At 40.5% G+C, this 18,426-nt stretch overlaps 2 protein-coding genes and 1 long non-coding RNA gene across 6 annotated transcripts; 2 read left to right on the plus strand and 1 right to left on the minus strand.

Annotated features, from left to right (window-relative positions):
* Positions 1 to 177: 177 nt before the first annotated feature.
* Positions 178 to 17,266, plus strand: LOC115762906 (cAMP-dependent protein kinase type I regulatory subunit). Of its 4 annotated transcripts, none has more exons than XM_030705283.1 (5): positions 178 to 1,023; positions 15,554 to 15,913; positions 15,986 to 16,360; positions 16,431 to 16,570; positions 17,115 to 17,266. In XM_030705283.1, the coding sequence occupies exons 1-5, from the start codon at positions 850 to 852 to the stop codon at positions 17,197 to 17,199; spliced, it is 1,134 nt and encodes a 377-aa protein (XP_030561143.1). In that variant the 5' UTR covers positions 178 to 849; the 3' UTR covers positions 17,200 to 17,266. The 4 variants fall into 4 exon arrangements, with proteins under 4 accessions (XP_030561143.1, XP_030561144.1, XP_030561146.1 ...); XM_030705284.1 differs by having other exon boundaries at positions 16,434 to 16,570; XM_030705286.1 differs by lacking the exon at positions 178 to 1,023 and adding an exon at positions 10,746 to 10,768.
* LOC115762908 lies at positions 1,660 to 2,361 on the plus strand. The gene is made up of 2 exons (XM_030705287.1): positions 1,660 to 1,951; positions 2,009 to 2,361. Exons 1-2 carry the CDS (start codon positions 1,790 to 1,792, stop codon positions 2,207 to 2,209), a joined length of 363 nt encoding a protein of 120 aa, XP_030561147.1. The 5' UTR covers positions 1,660 to 1,789; the 3' UTR covers positions 2,210 to 2,361.
* LOC115762910 lies at positions 9,993 to 11,305 on the minus strand. Its single transcript, XR_004017835.1, has 3 exons — positions 11,255 to 11,305; positions 10,386 to 10,649; positions 9,993 to 10,337 (listed from the first exon to the last, which is right to left on the minus strand). It is a non-coding gene; the product is annotated as an uncharacterized LOC115762910 (long non-coding RNA).
* Positions 17,267 to 18,426: the final 1,160 nt, after the last annotated feature.

Raw genomic sequence — 18,426 nt, forward strand, 5'->3', positions numbered from 1 at the left:
ATGCGAAATTTAGTATTTTAAACAATTTAGTGAATGTAACACTGCAGCACAATGCTCCCTTGCATTGTCAGAGAATAGTGTTGTTAAATTTTATAGACGCCCGTTATCGATAGCGATACTTAACAAGCTTTAGTATTTTTGGCACCAACTGTTCACACTGGCGCCCATCACTATTTCACAAAAACAACAACAACGACTGTAGTGGTTTACGTGCGTGAAAATTAGTTAAGTTTTTATGAAAAAACAGTGTTCCGCACATACGCAACCCCTTAGAAATTGCCCCAAATGCTGCAAGAAACGGTTAGGCAATTGACAAACGGCAGCAACAAACCGCAGCAGTGCTAAACGACGTGAATTGCAAAAGTGAACACAGTGCCAAAAGCCAAGAGTAAAAGCAAAAAAGGCAGAAAAAGCAAAACCAAAAGCAAAAGCAGAGAAAAAGCTATACATTCATACATGCATATGTACATACACAAGTGGTGCTCGCGGTGCACTTGACGCCCCCGTTCCAATAAGTTTATTTACTTGATTTTCCTGTAGTGTGTAGTACAATTGCAATTCGTACAGCTGCAACAGCTGCAGCAGCAGCAGCAGCTAACCACAGCCAAACATTAACCGCACACACACACACACATACACCCACACCCACAGACACAGTCACAGACACAATTCCACACAAATACCCTACATAGCTCGTGTATACTGTGTATTGCAGAACGAAAAACCCGCAACCACGCTGTCATCTGCGCTATCAACAGCTCCAACACGCTTCAGCTGCAACTTTTTCACTTCAACTCATTCTCACACACACGTGCACGCACACGCACACATACATCGACACACTTACACATGTCTTACATGATGGCCAAGACTTTGGAGGAGCAAAGCCTGCGCGAATGCGAACATTATATACAATCGCATGGCATTCAGCGCGTCCTCAAAGACTGCATCGTCCAGCTGTGCGTCTGCCGACCGGACAATCCCGTGCAATTCCTGCGCAACTATTTTCAAAAACTGGAGCGGGTAAGTCCACGCTTTTTTTATTTTAATATTATTATTATTTAAAAATTATGTTGCCCTGTTGTTCGCATTGGCTTCCCCAGGCAAGCGTGCCTTTAGCCCATTCCAAATGTTTGGATGCATCCAATGAGCCAAGAAAATGGGCATATCCGAACCCCTAAAGTGTATACAGTCTTGACCTACATCAACATCTTGAGTCTTGAATGCATGTTTGTCCTTTTGTTTTTGTTTGAGGAGAGCTCGGCACAAGCAGTAGATCCAGCTTGGATTGATTTTGAAATATGAATGACAACTCCTTTCGTTTGTCTCGGTTTTGTTTGGACTGAAGTATTTGGAGAACTTTTCGGCTGATTGTTTTGCCGAAAGTTTTCGTTGACTTGTCACTAGGCGATTGTATTCTACTCCTTGTTTGGCATCCTGATAAATGTTTTAATTTGCAAGACACATATCTATTTCCTAGCTTTAAGATTCTACTCTCAGCTCGGCGAAAGCCATGTTTCTGTACGGGTATCTCCAAATACAAGATGGTTCTTGGTTTTTCTCGTATTTTCATCCATTTTTTTCCTCTCGAGCGTAGGCCTTGAGGTGGCTTTCATTTCGATACGGAACAGGCACAGGCAATGCCTTAACCGATTCGGAATCAGTTCAACAGCAGCATTAACACTGTAAACAGCAAACATTTGTCAAAAACAAAAAAGTAATAAATTGTTACGTACGTAATCGGGTTTTCGGGTTTTTCGGTTCGATTTTCGATTTCGTTTGGTTCAACATGGCCGTACCCGTTTTGGTGACCAAATGTGCCTATTATAATTTCTTGCGCGAATATTGGCTTGGATGCTATAAAAGGGGCTATACCCCGCAGCAGTTGGTCTGTGAGGCGTCGGCGGCTTGGCAGGGACTCCAGCCCAGCGAACGTTTGATGTTCGAGGAGGTTTGCCTTAAGCCTTAACCAACATTGTTGTCTCACAAATCTTAAACGTATCTATAGGGTGCCTATATTGGCGCTCGGCTGGCCGTAGATCTATTGTCCAAGACGCCCAAAAAGATTGCCATACGTAGTACAAAGGCTACTGGGCGGCTGCGCAAATTGAGGGCCAAATCAAGGCCGAATATTTCCTCAAAGCTGCATTGGACACGTCGCCCCAAGCGTGTCAAGAAATCCAAACTAAACCGACGTCGCTCTGATTAGTCTATATATTAGTTGCAGCCCAATTGCTGCTGTATTCATATCCTCAACTTTTTAGATCTGTTAACGTTAACCAACACTACATTACTTTTAACACACACAAACACACACACGCAATCGCACACGCAAATAAATGTCTTTTAGGAATATATAAACTCTGGATGCTCTGATTACATTTCGACATTTAACATGACGTCCTTTTTGACGCTCATATCCTAAACTTTTTAAAACTGTTAACGTTAATCAACACTACATTACTTTCAAACACCCACAATCGCACACGCAAAGAGTCTTTTAGTCTTTCGCTGATTTCATTTCGGCATTTAAATGTATTTGATCCCATTTTTTTTTAATTCCTTATCATTTTCAATTTGAGCCTAATTCCTGTTGGATGCCAAATCTCAAACCTGATTACGCTTTGCTTGATAATCGTTCAAATCAATAATCCTCTTGGTCTATTTTTGGGGTCAGCAGTGACCACAGCGTGGACTTATTTAGGAGACAAAAAAAACCCGCGTGTGAGATGCTTCATTTGGTTCATTATCTCGCTCTCGCTTCAATACATAAATAAACACACGGCATATATGTATGTGTGTGTGTGTATATATATATATATATATGCATGTGTCCTGCGGTTTGCATTGGCTTATTGCATTGGCCGTGGCGAGCTTAAAAGCTTTATAATGGTTCCTGGAAAAGGCTGCCGCTGCTGAAAGAAAAGTTCTGCTGCGACTGCAGTTTTAGCCTCGGTGCAGTGCAGCAACGGCACCTGTGGCCGCACTTCAGCTCTTCTCTCTCTCTCTCTCTCTCCCACCCCTGCGCTCTCTACGCCTGGCTGGCTGCCTGGCTGGCTGGCTGGCTGGCTGGCTGGTCGTTGCCTGTTGAATGCCCGTGCCGGACTTCAGTTTGATAAACAACCTGGCGCCGTGCAGAAGCGCCCGAACGTGCGGCTCCAACCGCGGCAGCTGCTGCCTCACCTGTTGTTTTGTTGTTTGTTTGAGTTTTTGCTTGTGTCCTGCCTGCAACGCTACTCGCCATGGGCAATCAGCTGAGCGTGAACAGCATTCAGGATGCGGTTATCGATCGCTTTAAATCGGTGGCCCTCACCACGGATGAGAACGGCGCGATGCGCATACGTTCCTTTTCGGAGGTGGGCGTCAGCTATGCAACGGCCCATCATCATGGCAGCGGCAGCTTCAGCGGACGCGGCGGACGCATTCTACGCGAGAGCAGCATCGATGGCGGCGTTGCCGTATTCGATGCCATGCTGCGGGACGATCATGAGCATCGCCTGAGTCTGGATGCAATGCATCGTGTGCGACATGTGCGCACCTCCTGCACCACCATACCGGAGGAGGATATTGTAAGTTGTTATTGTATACGATCGTAATGGCAAGCTAATGCTGCCCGCCCCGCCCCGCCCCGCCCACGCATTCGATTGCAACACATTCAAGCTGCAGCATGAGTTTATTTTATTTTTATGATTAGCCTCGAAGCTTTTAGACCGAGGCATCGGCTCTCTTTATCTTGCTATCTCTCTCTCTGTCTCTCTCTCTCTCTCTCTCTGCTGTTGCTAATGTGTGGGTGAGCAAAAGCTTTGATGTGCTTGCTGCTGCTATATGTGGCGACGCATACGTCAAGCAACTCACCAAAGCAAGAACTTCTGCATGCCGAAGCTAAAATACCCTATATTATGTCTATAATAATTTTTTTGTTTCATTCTTTTTTGCGCGATTCTGCGTATGATGTGGTTGAGCCTTAAATAATAGTTTGTAGTTATAGATATAATGATTGGTTATTTCTAATTGATATTCTCAATATCTAAAAGGAATGTTTAAAAAAAAAACATTTATTATATTCCAACTATATAATATAGTGGTAAAATCAAAGTGGCCTACAAAAAACACGGTGAAACTTGTCAGCATGCAATATAAACACATACATACATATATACTTGTTTCCACTCGCTCTACAAGGGTATTGAAAGCGCTCAACAAGCTCTGTTGCCTATCAGGAACACACACACACGCACACACACACTCATACGAGCGTAGCATAACATGGTAGCGCAGCTGGCAACTGTCGCCTAATGTTTACATTGCGCTCTCACTCACTCGCACTCTTTGTCAGCTGTGAGAACAACTGAACACACATATGTATACATTGGCACTCACACATACAGCCATGTTGCGTGAGAGAGCAGCTTTTTGCAAGTTTATGGCCATTTTGCATTTGAAAGAAAAAAAAGACTCGTCTCTCGGCACGCAACGCGAAATGAAATCAAAGCACAAAGTCGCTGCCGAAGCTTTTGCCAGGCGCCTGATGCTGCTGCTGCTGCTTGCGTCGCAGCAGCGTCCCAGCTTTGTTATTGCTTGCGTGTGTGTGTGCGTGCGAAAAGTTTCGTTTTTTGGCCACTTTCCTTGGGCTGTGCGTGTTGGTGAAGGTCATCATGTCGTCGTCACGGCTGTTTACTGTTAGTCAGTTTGGAATCGTTGTCCCTGCTGCTGCTGCTGCTGCTAGCTTTCGTGCGTTGTCTTAGTCGTCGCAGCTATTTCCAGCGCTGTTACAGTTATATTTACAGTTCAAAGTTACAGCTACTTGGCATATTGTGCGCTAACTATTCGTGCCGCCGCCGTTGTCCTCTACGGTTATTCGCTGACGCGTTGCGTGTGCTGCCCGTTGATTGAATTCGTTTATGGCACGCTTCAGACACTTGTCATCATTCACATCGTCAAATCGAACAGTAAATGGCACAAAATTAACGGTCGCAACAGACGCAGTTACCGTTACAGTTACAGTTACAACTAGTAGAACATTAGCGACAGCTGTCATCGTCTTGTTTATTTTCGCCGGCCTGTGATTAGTGTGGCCAATAAATAGTTAAGCCCGGTTCATCGCATTCTTGTTGTTGCCGTTGCTGTTGACCGGTCTTTTGGCACACTATTAAAAAGAACACAACACGCAGAAGGCAGAAAAAAAAAGAAAATGGCCACCTCCCAAGCAGGAAACATGGTGGGTACAGTTGTCGTCGTAAACGTTGTGTGTCAAAAGAGTTAAAGTAAAGATTAAGTGTTAAGAGACATTAAAAGCATATCAAATATTTTTCCGCGCCTTAGCTTGAGACTTAAATGCAGTCCGGGTTATAAAGTGAATTTATTTAAAATAAATATATATAATATTTATTTTCCAAGTAATTTTCGCACCTAAAAAGCTTGACAATTAAATGCAGCCAAAATGTTCAGATGAAAGCTTTAAGACAGAAATGCCTTTAATTAAGCTTTTTAAAGGAAATTATTAATGATCAAATTCTCGATATATCCGATTACTATATTATATAACTTGAATAGCAAAGGCCAGTTGATAATTGTGTTCTTTTTGGAAAAGAATAATATATGGCTGAGCTTTGGAGTATGTTAAGTCTGCAGGGATATTTAATTCTCAGCGCCCATAATGAAAATATCCTTGTTATTGAATTTTAAGATTGTTGTACTTAAGGCTCTTAAGAATTCCTATGAATTCCAATGTCATACATAACTTTTTTTTGTGCTGTCTTTCTAAAATGTGTTTATTTTATTCCAAACCCTCCCAAGTATCTGTGTCTTTAGCTGCCCATCGTGGCTACTCTCTCTCTCTTATGGTATTTTCCATATGTTTTTTGGAGTTCTTGGCCATTATTGTAAAAGTTTTATGTTAAGATATTGTATCCTCATCCACACACACACATTATTTTGAGCTAAAGGTTATAGGGCAATCTGTGAAGGTATCGTTTTAAGCATCGGATGCGGCGACCTTTTGTTTGGCCATCCATTAAGCGGCTTATAAGCGCCGTTAACAAGCAAACCAAAGCGGACCAAAGTGGACGGAAATTCATGAATTATTTAGGCAATAAATGAAACAGCACGACAGACTCTATGCGAAGCAACAGCTGAGCTGGAACACGGGGCCCAGGACAATGTCATCTGTGAGCGGGCACAATGTTAACGTCATATGCGGCGTATACGTAATATGCACTCCCTGAAGAGCTGTTGGCTGCTAGCGAACCTAAGCGGGCATTAAGCGTGCACGCTAATTCGATATTAGAGTACACTCTGAGAAAAACCACATGAGTTCTAGTCGGACTGGGATAAATTTCAAACTGTGTTGTTCTGGGGTACATTTTGTTGTTGAAGTATCTTTAATCCACGCTTGGATTAAGTATTAAGTACACTTTAAGTTAGTTATAAATTTGACAGAGTTCTGTTTTTCTGTCTTCTCTTTGGAAATTTTGGGCTCACGGAAATCTTAGGACATGTTTTGTCGTTCTTTTTCTCTGAGTGTATATTTATAGTACATATATATATAAACATCAATAGTAATAATGCCACAATTTATCGGTTCTGTGACGTCAGCACCAATTACTGCTGAGTACTGTGACGACTACGCAGGACACCAAGTTGACCAAGTTGTCAATCGGTAGACAAACATCCAAGCTTCGATATGGAGACGATTTGGTCCAAATAATTTGAAGCAGCTACAAAAGCTTTTGTTTAGCTGACACATACAGCTAGACAGTAGGTGGGGGAAGTTGGGGGGTTGGAGGCTAGGCAAGGGGATGCTACCAGTTCCATAAAGTAGAAAAGGGGGCGTGCCAGGGACGGCTGTGGGGCTGTGCAGCTGGTAACAAAAAGTTCACTGAATTGGAAATTTCGCTTAACAAAGCAGGAGCCCGGAATAGGTGATGCGAACGGAAACTGCAGAATGCGGGCAGTTCGCTAAATTTATGCACTGAGAAAAACAAATTAGTAAATTGTAAAAAAAAAAGTAGCACATATAATGTGCAGTCAGTGTAGGAGTAAGTACGTATGTTATTCCTACAAAATATATCCCTCAAACTAAAGTGAAGATTTCTAAAGTTTTCCCTAATGTGGAAAGCTGAAGTTTTTCTCCCAGTACAACATTACACTCTGGACTGGTTGAGCGGAGTTTGCCGCCGGAGGCAGTGTGTAAAATTTTAATTAATTCGATTATAAAACGCATTCACACACACACACACACACACACAGGCAGACAAAAAGCTTTTCCGCAGTTTGTGCTAAGTTAAGGCCACTTTCCAACCCACCCAAAAAACACGGCTAAAGGTAGCTCGAAATTCAAAGCCCGTGCCTTGAAAAACTTTTACAGCGGCTCTGTGACCCACATTAAATCCAATCTGTGGCATGGCAGCGGCGATTATTATTTAATTTGGCTTTAAAAATATCTTTTGAGCTAAATTGTTGGCTTGAAATGGGCCACAGAAGACGTTACTTATTTTGGTTAGGATATGCCCAAATGACATAATTAGTAAAATAAATTAGCATTTAGCTGGTTTTAATGCTTATCCGTTTAAGAATAGCATTGCCTTGAAGCCTTAGCTTGCGAATGGAATGAGATATTTATCAGACTTGGGTATTGATTATGTGAATCGCATTGTGAACTGCATTTGCCGCATATCTAACTTGTCATTTATGGTTCTCTCTGCTTCAGGGCTTTGTCTTTGTTTTCTCTCTCTCTTCCCTCTCCCTGTCCCCTCTCTTAGACTAAGTGATTGCTTATGAGAATCGCCAAGAGGGCATTTACTACATACAGCACATTATGTCAGCCCATTTCTTTTCTTTTTTATCTTTCCATTATAGAGCTTGAGCTGAGCTATAGCTCTTAGATAATAAGCTAAGTGATTGCTTATGAGAATCGCCGAGAAGGGCATTTACCACATTACGCACTTTATGTCAACCCCTTTCTCTGTCCTTTTATCTTAACTTTATAGAACTTAAGAGAAGCTATGGCTTATGAAATTTACTAAGAGGTGTATTCGTTATTATATCTTATCGTGTTATTCTCTCTTTCTCTCGCTGCCTTTTTTTTCCTAACTCAGAAATCGATCTCAAATATCGCTTTTAAGAATCGGCAAAAGGCATATGTCGCATTTCGAAGTATAGAATAGCCTATGTCTCATTGTTTTTACTCTATTTCTGTCTTTGTTTCGCCCTCTCATAATCTATCTCTCTCCAATGACGCACTTAGTCATGACCTGGCACACACTTGAGCCTCACCTGACGCTAGACTCGCTGGCCTCGGCAAGGTCTTTATTTTCTATAGAGAGACTATAGCTCGCCGCCCCCTCACACACACATAGGCACACTTTACCACACGCTTATTTTCCACTCTCATTCTTACCGCATGCCACACCTCACCCCACCTCAGCTCAGCTCTCACCGCAAGCCACATCCTCGTCTACTGTCTATTTCTTTGTTCGCATCGCATGTTTGGCACAGTCTCGTTCTGTGTGTTTGGCTCATTCGCATTCGTATTTACATTGCGCATACGTCACGTGGTGCACGAAGAAATCATAAAGTCGCAAACGTAATTATAATAAATCATAATTATATAATATATATATATGTGCGTAATTATATTATGTTCCTATATGTCAGACAAACATATTTTTATATGGCCAAACGAAATTATAAATTCCACACAGTCACAATATTTTGATTGTACTTTGGTTCGAGTATGTAATTATTATTGTTTTCATAGCCTTGTCGAGGGTATTATAGTTAGGTCATGAAGTAAGAAACTTGGGAATAGCGAGAGCGGAGGCAATATACCCGATATGTCCACCTGCCTCGAAACTAGTCTCTCAGCTGAGATGATGCAACTTTGCACGAATCGAATCACTATATCTTGGTTAAAGATCGGGATGAAAACAAGCTCTTGTATAAAAATCAACAAAAATCTTAAAAATCCTACGGAAACTTTTCTTTTTTTCGAGATATTGTAATAGGATAAGATCATCCTAGTCATCGATAAGAAAATAAATTTAATATCGATAGAGTCTCTATATATATATAGAGATTGAAGACAGGTTTTGGCAAAACTTTATCAAATTGTACTTCTATATTATATAGCTTGCATACGAATATCTGTTGTTAAATAAATATTAGGTATTTAGGCCCTTCTATGCCATGTCTCTATAAGGGCATCTTATGTTCGGCATGCCGCAGATATTCATTCTTTAATGTCTTTCTTTATTTTTTGTTGTGTGGGTTGAGCTTAGGCAAATATTCGTAAATCGCCCACAATTCTCTGCTCTTAGCCTTGTCTTTCTCTCGACCCCCCCTCTACCTCTCGCTCTCTCACTGTATATCTCTTGTGTCCCGGCTTTGGCTTTGCCTCGAATTGATTTGTTTTACCTTTTTTCCATTTGCTTTGCGGCACAAAAACAACCGACAAGTGGCCAAAGTTCCAAGCCGCAAGCCCCTCGCCCCTCGCCTGCCGCAACACACCTCAAGTCTTATGGGCCAAACAATTTCTTGGCTACACTTTGTGGCCATCATTTTGTCATTGTTGTTGTTGTTGTTGTTGCTGGTTTATTAATGTTTCGCTCATTTTAGTTGTTGAGCATGTGTATTTTTGTTTTTAGATTTTTGCTGTGCGCTACACTGTCCAAAATTTGTTGATTGAATTTATTGAAGAATTATGTTTAATTGTCTTGAATTGCTTGAACAAATTCGAATTGTTGTTGTGTTGTTTATGAAATTGATTTTGTGTTCGCTGCAAGTGCTGCCCGTTTTCGAGCAGTGCATGAGCACCCGCACACGCACTAAGTAATTTGTATGCCCTGTTCGCATGGTGAAGAGAGTATATTGGCTTTGAGAAATCTACGCGTCCTCTGTCTTTACTTGTCTGTATGTGTTTGATACGAAAGTTTTTGGTACTGACCATAAGAAGGCAGGCTAATTAGGGATATTTATTGACATTACAGTTTGACAGATACATCAATTAGGCAGATCAGAGATCAAAGATCACAGTTTGAAAGCCTTTTACAGTTTGAGAGTCAGCCAGACCATTCAAAAAAGAATTGCCCTACCCACAACGGAATTGTTTATAAATTTATACAGTTTGAGAGGAACTGCCTGGGGCTCACAGTCTAAGAGTCACTGAGCCAAGCGTTTTCAACTTATCTTTAGGCTGGGGTTACGCTATAAACAGCTGTCTCTGTCGCACAAGCACAGACGTGTTAGGTCCTGTTCACAGTTTGAAAGCTTTCTACAGTTTGAGAGTCACCAACAGCAATCAGAAAGCAATCGTCGCACCCCCAGCTGAATCCACATATCTAAAAGAAATTGATACATAAATTGTCCACAGTTTGAAATGAACTTACAGTCTAAGAGTCACTGAGCCAAGCTTTATCGATCTTTAGGCTGGCTTTACATTACATACAGTGTATTGGCTAGTCGGTTACACTCGAATACAAAATTTTTGATTTGTTTTGTACGCGATTTTATGCGGTGTCTATCGCAAAACCACAGACATGTTGGGTCGCGCGCACACATAACCCACTGTACTTAACGGTAATAATCATACAAGAGGCATGCTGGCTGCGTTGAAGTTGACGTCGCTGCCGGCGTCGGCGTCTGCTGCCAAGCTGAAAGCGAATTGGAATTCAGTTTTTCAGTTTTCAGTTTTCAGTTTGTGTCGCGCCTCCGTTTTGTAAATAACACGAAAGAAAAAGCCGACAAGTCGAGAGTGCGGAAAAAACAGCGGGTAGACACACACACACGCACACACACACACACACGCACACACGTCTACCTACACACATATATGTCCATATTTATATGCAGTGTGAAGTGCGCCTGCAATTGGATTAATTAGACAATTAAAAACGGCACAACAAGCAAAAAAAAACAAAAACTGTAAATGAGAATTAAATTAAATGAAAATTCTAGTAAAAATTCAATGAAAATTAAATAGGCTGCAAATTGTGTGACGCACGCGTCAAATAAATATAGAAATACAGCCAGATATATTCTATATATATAAATTTAGATATTTTTATATAATTCGCTTTCATATTGCGCCAATTAAAACTAAAAATCGAAAAATTCTGCTCATAAACAGAGCATTAAATATGCACATATCTCAAATCTGAATAGCCCGCATATATATACAATATATATATATATATATATATTTCTTATCGAATAATTCATTTCATATATTTCTTTTATTTTATAAATGTTCGCTCACCTTTTAATTTGAGAAATTTATGTGTGTGACTTTTTTTTTGCGCGCTGGGCTACAAAATATTTTTCGAATATTTATTTTTATAAAACTTTGACATTGGATTTGTCATTGCTGTTTGTTGTTGTTGTTGTTGTTATGCGTTATTACGTATACGTAATATATTTTATCTCATATTCTTATTTGTTTTTTTTTTTGCCATGTTGTGCCGTCTTTAAACAACGAAAACTTGTGAAAATTAACATTAGTGGAAAACTGTGCACAGAGACAAACTCTGAGAAGAATATATTATAGAAAAAATATAGAAAAAATAGAAAATTAAATCCAAAGTGGAATTTATTTGTGCCTCGTTGTTTGTTTGCTTCTCACGTTGTCGCGTCGCGTATTCATCTGATTATTGTTGTTGTTTATTTGCCATTTTTTGTCTCTCCATAAACAGCACTTGTTGCAACTACACACACACACACACACAGGCACACACACACACACACACATCTGTAGCTGCTGAAAGCTAGAAAAAAAATTATGTCAAAGGTTTGCAAATTCTTACGTCTCTTAAGCCTAAGCCCAGCTGCTCTTTAAGTCTCTTAGTTGCACTCAGCTTGTAGTTTTTTTTTTCATATTATTATTATTGAATAAGCATTCATGGCATTCACACTTCAGCCAGCCTCATTCGTTACGCATTCACACGATTTTTATTGCCATCATTTTCAATACAAAATTCTTTGAGATAGATGCACCAACGACTTTTTCAAGCACTTCACAAGCTGAAATGCTGAAATAGTCACGCATTTGTTGTTGTTATCGCCTCGTTAAATGTTTCTTTTATGGCACATTGGCATTGATTTATTGTACACGGCTAGAAAAAAAGTTGGGAACGTGCTCAAACCAAACAAATCACAGTTTTAGGCCATTAAAACAACTTGAATCTAATTGGAATTGTCGCTTCTCTAGTTGGCATATTAAAAGACTTCATTTTGTAAGTTTTTACTTCATGAAATTTTATGAATCATTGAATAGATTGTAGTTCAGCAGAGGTAGACTCTTAGGAGTCGCAGAACTCTTATGGCTAAAGTCTGCAAATTTCTCTTTTGTGTTTGGATTTTATGAATCTTTGAATCATTTTGGATTAGCAGAGCAGGACTTGCCTCTTAGAACTCAGCTTCTATTGGAGCTAAAGTCTTCAAATTTGTCTTACGGGTTTGAATATAGCCTAAAAATACTTGAAAATACAATCTAGCTTATTATTTACAAGCATGCCAGAGGGAATATTCTGGGCATAGTTATAGAAATAGTTATAGAAATAATCTCTACCTTTAACTTTATGCTAGATCCCTTAGAAACTAATCGACAGAAAAGCCAGTTGAAAAAAGCGTTTCCATTTCGTACACTATTTTCTCTCAGTGCATTGGCTGCCTGCAGCAATTGTTACAAATGATTGTCGCTTGTTTAACGAGTCCATGTCCAGTTTACAATCTACCTGCCAATTCATTTAATCAGCTGGCAAATGTGTTGTCCATACTCACCTGACGTATTGATAGGGCTCTCTTTTTTCAAATGAGACGTTTGTCTAGATTACACCCCCAATCATGCCCAAACACACACGCACACACACACACACATTGGCAATTTAGTTTGCGTCAGTAACTTAATTTGCAATACGAAATCGATTTCCGTTTAAAATGTCGCCAAAAGCTGAAAAATAAGCGACGCGCAAATGGAAATTGCAAAGACCAACAGAGGGAGGTAGAGCGAGGACTGGCTAAATGGAGAGAGTGGGGCCTGCAACTGTGAAGCTTCAGGGCCATGGCCAGGGCCAGGGCTAGTTGGCTGGGCGCCGACTCCGCTGCTGCACAAAAGGTCACGGTCATACGCCGTGTGGGCCCGGCCCTGGCACTGGCCCAGGCCCACCTCCTAGACAGGGCCCTGGCCATAAACAAAGTTGCAGATAGTTTTTTATACGAGCGGGTTGAATAGAGTGAGAGAGAGAGCGAGCGAGCGAGTTGGAGTCAACAGGCGACTTTGACTTGTCAGCTTTGCGGCTTTTGATAATGTGCCTCATTTTGTGGCATTTGTATGCGAGTCGCGTGTTGATTGATTTATTCGGCTGCAGCTGCTGACGGGGCGGCGCCTGTGACACCTCAGACATCTCAGCTGGCAAGCGGCCCAAACCCTGTTCAGAATGACAAAAAAGAGCATATCAGTTCTGTGCCATGTTCATGTGGCTGAGCGGCAGCAAGCTTAAGACTTGCAGCGTTTCATAAAGCTCTTCAAATCGAAGAAGAAAACTTTCCGCGACTTGCTTGAATACTTTGTTAACAGAGTATTTGGCAGTCGTTCATATTTGCTGATGTCTTTCGTTTTTTCTTGGCCTAAAACAACATCCTTATCAGCGCCATTCCATGATCATCAAACAATTTTCTGGCAGTTCGCTTTCCAATCGCGCTTTGTTTACACTACAAATTGATTAGATTCGTGGCTTTTTCATGTGATTTTTATGTGATTTTTCAAACGCCTTTTGTTTAGAACATAAAAGTTGATTCATTTTGGCCATTTTGTGTTTTCTTGCCGGCTGTTTATTGACATCGAAATGGCTTTGTTTATTTTGAGTAGATTGGGTGGGGCTCGGCTAAACTACACTACATTCTGATAAGCTAAACTGGTATAAACAACTTGTAAAGAGGGCCAAGTGGATGCTAAATGTTATATCAGGCCTTAAATAACTGTTATAGCCAGCCAATTACTTCTTTATAAGCACCTATTTGTAGTTGAGTGCTGTAAGCAAGGTTGTTACAAGTGTTGTATAACAGTTTAATGCATTTCAACTGTTATACAATTGTTATCAAACACTTATTACAGTCAATTTTAACCCTAAGTACCCTGCAACTGGCATACCGTTCTATACAGCTGTTATACGGAGCTCTTCAGACTGTCCAGTTTAAGGAATGCGCACAAGTGTTACACTGTTATACTCAACTGTCATACATAACTGTAGTATCACTAAACCCTGCTCTCATTTGCGTTACGTGTGATTCAAACTCTTATATTTGTCCTTAGCTGTTATACTGTTATACAGAACTTTATAACATAACTTTCCATTTTATTTAACTGCTTCACTGTTATACTCAAGTCTGATAGATAACTGCTGTTATACAAATCAACATATTTATAACACACATAATGCTTGTATAACAATTATTGCCCCTTGTTGTCGCCTAAACTGTGCTACGGCAGTCGCAAATGCTATTCCAAAGCTAAATACTCTCGAGTGACATTTAAATGCAACTCAATCTATTCGCTGTGCAACCAGTTGTGGCAAGTTTATTCAGATTGACGTCACCAGCAGTCAGAAGGTTATTAAAAGCTATCGAGATGGGCATTACGTTTTTTTTTCGAGTGCAATTCACAAATGCAATTTACTAGCTGCAGCTGTTGGCCGGGGCAGTGCGGACCGTGAACGCGGACGAGCTTAAACAGTTGCGTGTTGTTTTTTTTTACTTTTCTGCTGTTTTCTATTTGTCGTCCCGAAACGAACTTTGAGCTGCCAAAAATAGATAAACGGGCAGCTGAAGCAATGGTGAAGCTTTAGTTACCGCCTACGTGTAGAGCTGACTTTTGACATATGTATACAGCAGCAAAAGTCAGCATCATCCATCCCAGATGACGCACATTGCCGGAGTTGCTGTTGCTGGTGGTGCAGCTGTTGGTGGGCGGGCGTCCAGGGCGTGGTTGAGTGCAAAAAAAAAAGCTTCTATTGCGGTTTTAATGACCGTTTTGCGTGTGCAGGCGTTGAATGTTGGCTTATCATATAAATTGCTTATTATGAAAAACCCGTTGCGCTGATATACCAACTGTTATACTGATGCAAACAAACCCCTATGCTCTTGTATACACTGCTATACTTTTTTAGAATCAATAATCTTAAATGAAGTTGATAAACTAATACAGTTTTGTAAAAACTGTTCTACAAACAGTTATATTCTTGATTAAACAGTTATAATTAAGTGCTAAATGGTGATGCTGCTATACAAAAGTGTTATATTAATGAAATTACAATCAAATCTAATGACCATTCTGCCTATGAAAACCCGCTGCTTTGTAAAACCCGCTGCTTTGTTATACCAACTGTTATACTACTGTGTACCAACCCCTATGCTATTGTATACAGTGTTATAATTTTGTTTAAGTTAATAAACCAAGAAAATTGTATATTAACTGTTCTACAAACTATTGTAATGTTATACAAATGGTGATACTGCTATACAAAACTGTTATACTAATAAAAATGCAATCATCGGATCGCAGGAACAAGTCAAACTGGATGCCAGCAAACAGGTTATCAGCCCAGACGATTGTGAGGATCTCAGTCCAATGCCACAAACAGCTGCACCGCCCGTTCGCAGGCGCGGCGGCATCTCCGCCGAGCCCGTGACCGAAGAGGACGCCGCCAACTATGTTAAGAAGGTCGTACCGAAGGATTACAAGACAATGAATGCCCTGTCCAAGGCCATAGCCAAAAATGTGCTCTTCGCTCATCTGGATGAGAGCGAACGCTCTGACATATTCGACGCCATGTTTCCTGTCACCCATACGGCGGGCGAGAATATCATACAGCAGGGCGACGAGGGCGACAATTTCTATGTCATCGATGTGGGTGAGGTGGACGTGAGTAGCCAAACTGAGCACTTCCTGACAGAGAATGCTTCTATTTACAACAACAATCCCTGAACTTTACAGGTTTTTGTCAACTCTGAACTGGTGACCACCATTAGTGAGGGCGGCAGCTTCGGTGAGCTGGCCCTCATCTATGGCACACCACGCGCCGCCACGGTGCGCGCCAAGAGCGATGTGAAGCTGTGGGGCATCGATCGCGACTCCTACAGACGCATCCTAATGGGCTCGACCATACGTAAGCGCAAAATGTATGAGGAGTTCCTGTCGCGTGTCTCCATACTGGAGAGCCTCGACAAGTGGGAGCGCCTAACCGTCGCCGATTCGCTGGAGACCTGCTCCTTTGAGGATGGCGAGACAATTGTGAAACAGGGCGCGGCTGGCGATGACTTTTACATTATTCTCGAGGGCTGTGCCGTTGTCCTTCAGCAGCGCTCCGAGGTGAGAAAGACGAAAAATATTTATATATATAAATGAAAAACAAAACTTTAATACATTGTCTGTATTCTAGCAGGGCGAAGAGCCCGCCGAGGTGGGTCGCCTGGGCTCCAGCGATTACTTTGGCGAGATTGCTCTGCTTCTGGATCGGCCACGTGCGGCAACTGTTGTGGCACGCGGCCCGCTCAAATGTGTCAAGCTGGACAGAGCGAGGTAAGACTGTGCATTCCGACTGATTGACAAACTGATTGACTGACGGATTGATGAGGAACGTATAGCCCAACACGTTAGAGCTAGAAAGAAGCTGAGAGGGAAATTCCTAACGGAAGAGAGGAAAACTGTTGGAAAACTACATGATGTAGGACTCATAATCATTTGTAAGGACCTTTGTGAAAATCCTATAGACACTAGGTGTAAAAAGTGGTAGTTGAAGATTGTGTTCAAGGAAAAAGTGTTATTTTTGTGGATTTGTGGATTTTGTGGAAAATTCTTCGGAAAGAAAGCGTAAAGACGCTTGATTCTTGAAAATCTATGCCTCTGAGTGACGAAGAGAATTTTAAGCAGAATTTCTTTATAAAGAAACACATACAAGGAAAGAAACATACATTAAAAACTGATTCGCAAGCGGAAAATGGGTGAAAAACTTACAGCCTAAATCAACTGACTCGGTTAAAGCTCGACAATACCTGCCACACTTGGATATGATTTATATATATATATATGTTAATTATCTCATTAATTTGTTTTATTAACGCAGATTCGAGCGCGTTTTGGGCCCCTGCGCGGATATTCTGAAGCGCAATATAACGCAGTATAACAGTTTCGTTTCACTGTCTGTCTAAGCCGACAGCAGCAACAACAACAACAACAACAAAAAGCACACACACCACAGCAACAAGAAGAAGAACAACAACAACGTAGCTCGCATGCCAAGAACAACAACAAACAACAACCACAAAGCAAACTAAACTTAAAACTAAAACAAAACAAATTAAAAAAAGGAAAAAGGAAAAAAAGAAAAACCAAAACTTAAATGTATAAAAGCAAAAAACCTATGTAAAGCCCCATTTCAAACAAAAAAAAAAAACAAATTCAGATTGAGTTGAGCTCAGCTGTGTGGCGCGTGCAAATGGGGCGTTAGGCGGGCGGGCGGGGGGTGGGTGGGTGGAGAGGCGCAAAATACCAATATGTTAATTACGTATATGAATTCTGTATGTTGTGCTGAAAGTTACATATGTATTTGCGTAATGTGTGTGTTAATTTGTGTAAAAGTTGCGGCATGTTCCCAACAAAAATTAAAAACAAAAAAAAAAGAAAACCTAGAACTTAACAAAAAAAAAAAAAAAACACCCGCAACTTGTCGCACTGAGCTTTTCAACTTTTGAGAACTTGTCCAAAAAAAAAAAGAGAAAAAAATAAACAAAAAGAAAATGGAAAAAGCAAAAACAAACAAAGAAAACAAAAGATATATAGAATCGCATTTCATATAACACTTTTTCTACGAGTACTGGTTGATACACACACACACACACACACACATATATATACATATATATATATTTCTTTATAAAGGAACATGCTGCCAGCGAAAACCAAAATAAGAAACATTTCATTTAAATATTCATTGGAGATCTGAATGTTTTTTACAGCAAAAACAAAAATAAAATATAAACAAAACATAAACATATTATATATAAAGTTAAGCTATAACACACACACACACACACACGCATGCTGAGTTAAAACAAAAAAAAATATCAACAAATAGTCTAAACCATAATTTGTTTGTGTTAAACTAAAGCAAGCGGGCAACAGATAATTGTTTAAATATAATTAGTAAATAATTGTTTTAACAAAATCGCATTGAAATCAAATCAAAAAAGAAACACAACATTTGTAATTGATTAAAAAGCAACTGAAAGTCGTGCGTGTTTATAATATGTTTGTCATTTATTGTTTGTTAACAACAATTTGCCTAGCCTTACCCTAAACTGTTATACAAACATAGCACACCATACATATTTTAACTGTTATACTCTGTTCAACATGCGCCGCATAACCAAATGGCA

The sequence above is a fragment of the Drosophila novamexicana genome, unplaced genomic scaffold, assembly GCF_003285875.2.
Source record: "Drosophila novamexicana strain 15010-1031.04,08,12 unplaced genomic scaffold, DnovRS2.1 tig00000644-arrow-pilon, whole genome shotgun sequence".
NCBI classification, from domain to species: domain Eukaryota; kingdom Metazoa; phylum Arthropoda; class Insecta; order Diptera; family Drosophilidae; genus Drosophila; species Drosophila novamexicana.